The 9,405-nt window shown below is 57.3% G+C and overlaps 3 protein-coding genes across 3 annotated transcripts; 1 reads left to right on the top strand and 2 right to left on the bottom strand.

The window, feature by feature from the left end:
- Positions 1–50: 50 nt before the first annotated feature.
- On the bottom strand, positions 51–776 carry SPRG_04848 (hypothetical protein; the record flags this gene model as incomplete). Its single annotated transcript, XM_012343990.1, has 3 exons — positions 51–418; positions 465–609; positions 660–776. The coding sequence occupies 3 exons, from the start codon at positions 774–776 to the stop codon at positions 51–53; spliced, it is 630 nt and encodes a 209-aa protein (XP_012199380.1).
- An 820-nt stretch (positions 777–1,596) lies between these two features.
- On the top strand, positions 1,597–2,875 carry SPRG_04847 (hypothetical protein; the record flags this gene model as incomplete). Its single annotated transcript, XM_012343989.1, has 4 exons — positions 1,597–1,992; positions 2,042–2,356; positions 2,409–2,539; positions 2,587–2,875. 4 exons carry the CDS (start codon positions 1,597–1,599, stop codon positions 2,873–2,875), a joined length of 1,131 nt encoding a protein of 376 aa, XP_012199379.1.
- A 2,511-nt stretch (positions 2,876–5,386) lies between these two features.
- Positions 5,387–7,197, bottom strand: SPRG_04846 (hypothetical protein). The gene is made up of 4 exons (XM_012343988.1): positions 6,566–7,197; positions 6,280–6,510; positions 5,932–6,228; positions 5,387–5,885 (listed from the first exon to the last, which is right to left on the bottom strand). Exons 1-4 carry the CDS (start codon positions 7,178–7,180, stop codon positions 5,439–5,441), a joined length of 1,590 nt encoding a protein of 529 aa, XP_012199378.1. The 5' UTR covers positions 7,181–7,197; the 3' UTR covers positions 5,387–5,438.
- Positions 7,198–9,405: the final 2,208 nt, after the last annotated feature.

The raw sequence follows: 9,405 nt of genomic DNA, 5'->3' as shown, positions 1-9,405 counted from the left end.
ACCCTTACAACGACCAAGACGTGATTGCGTACAAGTAGAATACTACTCGTTTAACGCACTCGTGTCGCCCGTCGGTGGTGCAAATGGCGCTGCGCGTCGGCATCGTACTTGGCTTGGAGCCGCAGGCGGGCTTCGTATAGGCTCGAGCCAGGCTGCTGCAAATCCGGATTCGACGGTGGGTAGCGGTAGCGGAAGACGCGCTGCTGGATGGGAGCCAGCACGTACTCGCAGAGAATCGTGACGAGGCCGAGGCCACACACGATGTAGCCGCCGGTTTCAAACGACATGGAATACCACAGCTGCCACCACCAGAGATGGACGCGCGACTGCCACGTCATGGACGGCGGCTTGGAGACTTGGTGTAGCTGGCGATTGTAGTCTCGTCGGCGGTCGTCGTGGGACAATGTTTCGTACGCCGCTAGTCCATCGCCCGCATGAGCCGGATCACAGAAGAGGACGCGTACCGGCGACGCGGTAGAATGCTTGCGTGTGCGCGTCGCGCATCGCAGGCGAGAGAGACTTGGTCTTGTCGGGATGGTACTCGCGCGACAGCGACCGATAGGCCGCCGCGATCTCGCTGGCGGATGCTGTCGGAGCGACGCGTAGCACCTAGAGGCAACAGCGCATGACGTGGGACCTCCGCTGGCGCGAGTGCCCACCTCGTAGTACGTGGCATCGGGCGCATCGCCATGGAGGAGTGCGTGGTAGTAAGGCTCCAGGAGCCCTGTGTGCCAGACGCCGGCGATGGCCGCGAGGACGACCGCGCCGACCGCCATCATCGCTGCTCGGCCCATCTTCCAAACGGAATGCTGTGATGCCATTGGCCCTTTCATTAAACGCGTTAAATCCATGATCGCACCGTATCTTGTTTCAATCCAGTGTTTCAGACAGGATTTATCGATCATGACATGCGAACTGAGCTGAGCAATGGATACAAGACATGTTGATATCTACAGCGCATTTACCTTGTTCGCTCATTTGCGTAGAAGATACCGATACCATTGACCACTGGGCGACAAGGGCACGTTATCTCTGCCTCCATCATTTAAATTAAAGGCTTGAAGATCATCTGCCTCAAGCGCACGTGTCTCTTCTACGCGAAAGAGACATACCAGTATGAGGGAGGCCTTGCTACGCCAACTGTCATCTCAACACTTTGCCGATACCGAGTTAGGGATCAAATGGACTGCCTGCAAGCTACCTGGTCGAGAAGGCGTATAGAAATGTAAGAACGGCACTCGTGTCGTCCCAGGGTCCAACTCTTCTGTGCGATATCCAGAAACGCAATGATGGTCTTTCATCGTAGGTGGAGTCACATTCTCTTTTAACGTTTGTATCGAGGAGAGGAACGTCACCCACGTCCACACCGAGTTGCAGACTTCGCATGGTCCAATTCACTTTTTAATTAGCCTCGTCCGCATCCCCATGTCCTCGCCACAGCCCTCTGTACCTTTCTCCTCGTCCAACCGTGCGGGCAGCGCCAGTGCTGTGCTTACAAACCCGTCGCTTGCCGTCGCCATCTTTGATTTTTGCCCCAGCTGCCTCGACATATGTCCAACGCTTTACGACGTTCGCGAGTCGAAGGGGGATTATCTCATGGCCAGTCTCGGCGGCAAGCACGTCACCAGCGGCTACGTCGACCACGAAGCCAACCTCGGCAAGGACGAGCTCGTCGCGCGCGCCAAGGCCAGTGTCAAGGACCACAAGGCTTTATATCGCGCTCTTGAAGTGCGCCACAAGTTGATCGAGATCGTGTCGCCTATCTCCTACCACCACTACAGGCAGGCCGGCGGTATCGCGCAGTTCGACATCTACGATGTACGCCCGATGCTGTTTGCGCCAAGCTGCCGCGTGGACCCGACGTCGAACACATGGGGCCGCGACGATTTGGTCCAGATTTTCAACAACGACGAAATTGAGTTTCGCGACAACGGTTCTGGAGTCCCCAACGGCGTGGGGTGGCACTGGTACAACGCGTCCGAGGACCAGTCTGTCCGAGGACGGTGGTTGCGCCTTCTGCGCGACGGCTGGCACTGTCGAGATCGACTGCTCGCTGCAAGACGAGTGTTCGTATGGTGAGCACCACAACGAGATCTCGGACAATTGGCGCGCGTTCATGGCCGCCCACGGTCTGCACATCAATGCATTCCGGTCCTGGCGTGCTTACGCTCACAAGGCGCTGGTACAAAACAGCGACGCACACCGCGCCTTTTGCAGCGACGTCATCAAACCGCTGCGGGCGCATCTCACAGCGCATCTGAGTGACGTCAAGTTCGTCACGTGCGCTTACTGCGACGACTGCGACCAGGTCACGAGCACGTCGTTTCTCGGTGGCGTGTCGCCCGACGGGTACCTCGTCGGCGTCTTCTTTGGCTTCGTCGATGTGTTGTAAGTGAAATATAGTCTAGAGCCTCACATTGCCTGCGGTCCTTGTCGAGCACAACGGTTTCTTCCTTTTTCATTTCGTCTCGGAGCACCTCCATGGTTTTCTCGAAGCGCTCTGCTTGACCCCTGCCGCCGCCGACCAGCCGTTCCTGCAGTGCCAGTGCCGTGTTCACCAACCCGTTGCTGGCCAGCGGACCATAGCACCAACTACCTCGCCTTTTGCCCGACGCTCTACCACGAAGATGTGTTTGAAAAGAATGGAATGAGCTACCTCCATCCCCTTTGTAGCAGACGCATCACGAACAGCTACGTCGACAACCACCTCTACCGCGAAGAGCTCGCCGCGTGCGCCAAGGCGAGCGTCATGGACCACAAGGCCCTCTATCGGGCGCTGGTCGTGCGTCGAAAGCTCACCGAGATCATTGCGCGCACGCTGAGGACGTGCAAACGACCACCTGCTGATTGGGTTGGTCATATCAAGGGTATATAATAAATGATACCCTAGGTCATTTCGACTCTTACAATATCAGTCCTCTGCTGATGGCACCGTGCTGCCGCCCGAACCCGACGTCGATGAGCTAGGGTCGCGCGGATTTGGTCAAGCTCTTCAACTACCATCGCACCGATCTTGTTGGCGACAGGTTTTCCATTCCCCATGGCGTCGGGTGGCACTGGTACAACTTGTCGATCGACGGTAGCTGCGCGTTCTGCGCGTCGGCTGCCATTTTGTGGAGAACAATGGTGTCGCGATGGCGGCCGCGTAGGTTTTGCTCGTTGACGCCCACAGTCTGCATTCTGCATCCGAATACGTCCGAGTCGTGGCGCAGAGACGACGCGCGTGTCCGCCACCGCACCACCCAGCGCGCCTTGCGCAGCAATGTTCTGCAGCCGTCGCACGCGCAGCTCACGACAAACTCACGTGTCGTCAAGATCGTCTCCTGCTTTAACACCAACGTCCGCGACTACGTGGATAGCATGTCGTTTCTAGCAGGTGTCTCGCCAGCGTTTTCTTTGTCATTTGATGGTTTAACCCGTCAACGCCCAACTTTCGAAGCAATGAATCGCTTGTAGTACGATTGAAATACGAGCTCGTGTCGGGTACAGTGCGTTGCTTCCCCTATTCTGTAGGGCAGCACACAACACCCAAGCGCGGCGACCGAGAAAGATCCAAACTACCACGTTACAAGGGTCCATGCCAATGATCTGCCACGAGCCATACTTGCGAAACCCAGCACGGAGGGATCCTCGCAACAGCCCTCGACCTTACTACTGTACTTGTGCCTTGGGTCGCTGGACTCGGCGCTCGTGCGAAACTGCCACATCCAACACATTGGCCCTCGTCCCAGCTAACTACTGTACCAGGACCTTGAGCGACGTGACACGCAACACGGCCACTCAACGCTCCGACGCGGCGATCTTCTTTTTCAAATGCAACGGGCTGTCCAATCAAACAGAATTCTACCGTGAAAGCGGCCCAATCAAATGGTGCGCTTAATTGAAATCTGGTGCGTGCGACCAATCCCAACGGCCGTTGATATCCAGACAGAATCCTGTCTCGTTCACTCTTCAGTTTGCCTCGGAGCACTTCAATGGCCTCCTTGAAGCGCGCTGCTTCGCCGCCATCGGCGCCGGCCAAACGTCTCTGCATTGCCAGCGAAGTCTTGACCAACCCGTCGCTGGTCGCCGCCATCAGGGCCTATAGCACCGACTGCCTCGCCTTGTGCCCGACGCTCTACGACGTTGACGTGCTCGTCCACGCAGGATAAAGTCTTCTGGATCGTCTCTGCGGCAAGCATGTCCCCAACGGCTACGTCGACCACGCAGCCAGCCTCAGCAAGGACGAGCTCGTCGCGCGCGCCAAGGCCAGCGTCACGAATCCCAAGGCTCTCTACCGGGCGCTTAAAGTGCTCCAGAAGCTCGCCGAGATCGCTGCGCCCATCGAAGCGACGTACGGTGGGGAAGCCAGTGGCATGCACGACTTCAGTTGCTGCTACATGACCCCGCTGCTGTTTGCACCGAGCTGCCGCGTAGATCCGACGTCGACGACGTGGGGCCTTGACGATTTGGCCAAGATTTTCGACGACGACAGCCTTGCGCTGTCGGAGGGGCGTGGCGTGCCCGACGGCTTCGGGTGGCACTGGTACAACTTGTCGGAGGACGGTACCTGTGCCTTCTGCGCGACGGCCGGGACGGTTCAGGAGAGCGCCAAGCTGCAATACGAGAGCGATTCGAGCCCTGCCTCCGACGCGTGGCGCGCTGTAGTCGAGGCCAACGGCCTGCACCCGTACATCTTGCAAGGCTGGCGCAGCTACGCCTATCATGCGCTCTTGTTCAAACGCGACACCCACCGCGACTTTTGCCGCAACGTCGTCCAGCCGCTTCGCGCTCACCTTCGCGCGCATCTGCGTGACGTCAAGATCGTCAGGTGCTCCAACGCCTCGCCTCGAGAGGCCGCGACGATTTCTGGTGGCATCTCGAGCGACGGCTACCTCATCGGCCTTTGGTTTGGCGCGTTTGATTACGACGAGTCCTTTGTTGCGCGTATATGCAAGAAATGTAATATATTTTCGAGGGGTGCGGAGTCACTTTCAAGGACCATACACCGGTGCGACGACATCCTTTCGATGCACATACTTCGCCGAGATTTGAGCTTCGTCTCGCCCAGCGCATGCGCTCGTTCCTGAATTGCTAGGTACAAATGGCGACAGAGTCCGCCGCGGTGACCTGCCAGGATATGTCCGGAAATATATGATTTTATCCGGATGTATGACGTGGCAGCACAAACGGGGGTTTTAAGCAAGGCTTCAGCATGGACTATCTATCGTCTACTAGTACCACTGATCGTCTACATACCGGTGCCAGGTATGGAAGGCCACTCGTCTCTTGATGACCCGGACGACTCATCTGGAAGGCAGCAAGCCTCACCGGTGGCGGTCACGTCCCTCTTCTCGTCCTTCCAGCGATAACACTAGTCCATCAAGCGACGCAACCCTTGCGTGTCGTTCGCCATAACAGCAAAGGAGGTATATTTGTACTACTATGATCTATCAACTCTAGTGCTTGGTCGAGCGCTGCAGTGCGACGACCGCGACCGCACCAACCGCAATCACCAGCGCCGCCTTGAGGGCGTTCGACTCGGGGAGGAGGTAGCTCGCCGCGCCAAAGACGCAGCACGGCATGCGCTTCTTGGCCAGCGGCACCGTCTCGCGGACGAGCGCCTGGACCGCGGCGACGCTGTTCTCGGTCACGCGGCTCTTCTGTGGGAGCGACTCGAGCGCCTTGAGGATCGGGTGTTGCGGCAGCGCCACGGGCGTCGAAAAGGCCGACTGCACCGTCGGCATAAACTTGCCGTAGTGCGCGGTCGCCAGCACGACCACCGTCACGTCCGGGTCGGCCATGTCGCGGAGGTAGGCGTCACCGGCGGCGACACCGATCGCCGAGTGCGGGTCGAGCACATAGTTGTGCGCATCGTGGTACGTCTGGATGGTTTGCAGCACCTCCTAAAAGCCTTGCATGAGGACAAATAAGAACTAAGACGTCGCGTACCGGCTCGAGGACGCTGTACGAAGCCATTTCGTGCTTGGCCTTGGCGAGGAGCGGGCCCTCGACCGTGAGCTTGCCCGTCGCTTCGAAGGTGCTCATCCACTGGTGGAGGACCGCGGCGTCGTCGCCGCAGAGCGAAAAGAGATATCGCTCAAAGTTGCTCGAGACGCAAATGTCCATGGACGGCGAGATCGTGTGCGAGACGCCCGACCGGTGGTACGCGCCGGTCGAGAAGAAGCGGTGGAGGATGTCATTGTCGTTCGTCGCGACGATGAGCTTTTGCATCGGGAGCCCGAGTTTCTATGCACATTCGCCGTCAGAGGAGGAGCTGATATGGATGAGGAGCTCTACCATGGCGTAAAAGCCGGCGAGGATGTCGCCGAAGTTGCCCGTGGGCACCGAGAACGCCACCTTCTTCTGTGCCTCGGGCGACAGGCGAAAGTACGCGTAAAAGTAGTAGACGATCTGCGCGAGAATGCGCGCCCAGTTGATCGAGTTGACGGCGCCGAGCGAGTACGCGGCCTTGAACTCGGCGTCGGCAAAGCAGTCCTTGACGATCGCCTGGCAGTCGTCAAAGGTACCCTATGCACCACGCTGCATGAGAATTCTCAACTTCGCACAAGAGCGGAGAGCGCACCTTGACGGCGAGGTTGTGGATGTTCTCGTCGAGGATGCACGCCATCTGCTGCTCCTGGATCGCCGAGACGCGGCCGTGCGGGTACATGATGAAGACCTCGACGTTCTTCTTGTTGCGGAGGCCGTAGATGGCCGCACTGCCCGTGTCGCCCGACGTGGCGCCCACGACCGTGATGCGGTGCGTCTTGCCCGACGTCTCGTTGCGGTTCTTGCGCTCCAAAAAGTACTCAAAGAGGTGGCCGAGAAACTGGAGCGCAACGTCCTTGAAGGCGAACGTCGGGCCGTGGAAGAGCTCGAGCATGTACAGCTGGTCCTTCACCTGCACGATAGGTGCGATCGTCGGGTCGCGGAAGTTGGTCTCCGAGCACGTGTACGCCTTCGCGACGAGCTCCGTCAAGTCGGCGCGCGGGATCTCGGCGTCGTCGATGAAGAGGCTCATGACCTCGACGGCGAGCTCTTCGTACGAGAGCTTGGCCCACGCCTCGAGCGCGCCTTCGGGCAGCTGCGGGATGCTCTCGGGCACGAAGAGACCGCGGTCGGCCGCGAGGCCGCTAAGGACTGCCTCCTCGAACGAGAAGCCGCGGACGCCACCGCGTGTGCTCTGGTACTTGGTCATCGTGGTGAGGATATAGGAAAATGAGCGACCTGGTGTGGGACCATATACAATACATTATTTTATTGTATCTACATGTTTGTATGAAATCATTAGATTTATAAAAGAATAGGCCAGCCGGCGGCCGTGGGACATCAGAATTTTATTCTGGCTGCGCCGACGGGATCACGCCGCCGACGATCCTAAAGCGACGGCGCCAGCTGCACAGATGCGTACGGCGGGAGGCGACGGCGGGCGATGAAGCACAGGCAACCGACCCTTGGGCCGGCGCACAACCGGCGGCTGGAAGGGCGAGGAAGGGCACAACGATAACCGCCGAAGGGATCTTCCACGGACGCCATCCAAGAGCGCTGATTGCCCAAACTGCGAAAAACAAGATCCATGCGCTTACGTATCCGGTTAGCACCGCGTGTCGCGTCTCGGCGACACCCGCTTGAACTTGGTCATTCTGCTTTCGACTGGCGAGGAGTGCTCGATGGAAGGTGCGAGAGGTCTGGTAGAGGTGTTGGAGCGTGCGGCATACAGCTTGGAGATGACCCGAATCCATTCGTTTATCAGAAAGGCCTTTGAGCGCACAAGGCCAAGCCACTGTGGCTCGATTCATTATTCCGAGTAGGGAGGAAATGCAGCGACCTGGACGACAGTGCTTGTTCGGAGATTGTGGTGGACAATGTGATCTGCGTACCGAGAAGCGTTTGATCGGACCGCGACGGAACGTTGTTGGCCGCTGGTATTCAGTGTCGAGTGGTCGTGGTATACTCTTGCGGCGAAGCGAGGAGCGAGTGATGGTCTTTTGCAGAGTGATGGCCCGTAGGGACGTCGTGGTGCTCGGACCAGCACCACGGGCCACGACGACTAGGGGTCACCGCAGCTCGGCTCCAACGGCTGAGCCGCAGCTCGGGCTGAAAAGTGACTGGCTCAGGGTCCATTTTTTGAGCCGGCTTCAAGCCGAGCTGAGCCAGCTAAGCCGTTTGAGCCGCGGCTTCGTATAAGTCAGTATAAACGCTAATTCTCACATGTGCATCCCAATGACTTGATCATCGTACCGGTGCCTGTCAAGCAATACTTAGCAACTTGGCCACCCACCAAAAGTATGCGTTCAGCAACGTTGCTATCGTTGCCAAATGTTGTCTTTAGGCACTGTTGAAGGCTGTTCGATATGTTGCCTTTGTCGCAAACCAATTGTCGTTGAGGTAGCGATAAGTATTCACACTACACGTCGACTGACCAAAACGTCGTCCATGAGAAAGAAGAAAGCGATGTATCTCATGGTGGGTCAATGTGATGATGGCAGCATCAACACACTATTTATATCATATGCACGGGAAATAGACTTTAGATCATATTCAACACTACAGCTGTAATACGAAATTGGCCCACCTAATCTGAATTACTTTATTAGTGTATGATTCCAGCAATCAGAAAGTAGGGATCTCACCGGGACTTGAACCCGGATCTACCTGTTGGTAAACCAGTGTCTATACCGCTAGACTAAAAGATGTCGACTAGATTTCTGCCTTCTTGACTCCAGCAGCCGGCGCCCAAGGCGGTGAGCCGTTTCGGGGTCGGCTCAGGCTCTGGATTTCGAGCAGGCTCGAAGCCGAGCCGAGCCACGGTGACCCCTCACTGTCAAAGAGCGCAAAGAGATGCAGAATGACGAGCCCTTCATGCGCATCAGCTTTGGAGTGAGTGTCCTAGCTTGTGCTGAATCGAAAAGGCAGCTCCTCCGAGAGAGCAAAGGGTGTTTATACATCCGGTGGAGGCAACAACCCAACAGCACGACCAGCAGTCATTTCTGGATCGCCGGCCACGCCTCACGAGCGCATTCGAAAGTCCACCATATCTTTATAATTGCATGTAATATAACTCAGTTCAACAACAACAGCAATTTCTGGATCGCTGTCCCCAGGTACGACTCTTGCAATTCGTCCTCCACTGCGGTTGGCTAATTCCAGACTGACATGCCGTCCGCGTCCTGTCAAATGGCGATGAAAAGCACAGCTTTCATCAAAGCAAGGTCAATCCGAATACAAGAAGGTGGACGCGCCATACCAGCTGTCGCAACAATCCGGCGCTCAACGTGCAGCTGCAAAGCGCACCGAAATAGAAAATCCGCAGATATTCCCCTCGATTCAACGTTCATTTCCGTTTGACCCTCGTCTCCAGCATGATCTCTACCAAGCGCGCTGCCCCATCTTCGCCGTCGCCCCTGGGCAAGCGTCCGTGCA

Source organism: Saprolegnia parasitica, assembly GCF_000151545.1.
Source record: "Saprolegnia parasitica CBS 223.65 unplaced genomic scaffold supercont2.16, whole genome shotgun sequence".
NCBI classification, from domain to species: Eukaryota; Oomycota; class Saprolegniomycetes; order Saprolegniales; family Saprolegniaceae; genus Saprolegnia; species Saprolegnia parasitica.
Note: the sequence above shows the minus strand (reverse complement) of the source record. Positions and strands in the feature narration are given on the sequence as shown.

Coding starts and splice junctions, on each gene's coding strand:
- SPRG_04846 (XM_012343988.1), bottom strand. CDS start 7,180: ATGACCAAGTACCAGAGCACACGCGGTGGCGTCCGCGGCTTCTCGTTC. Junction 6,229..6,279: donor TCGCCGGCTTTTACGCCATG/GTAGAGCTCCTC, acceptor GAATGTGCATAG/AAACTCGGGCTCCCGATGCA. Junction 5,886..5,931: donor CGTACAGCGTCCTCGAGCCG/GTACGCGACGTC, acceptor CAAGGCTTTTAG/GAGGTGCTGCAAACCATCCA.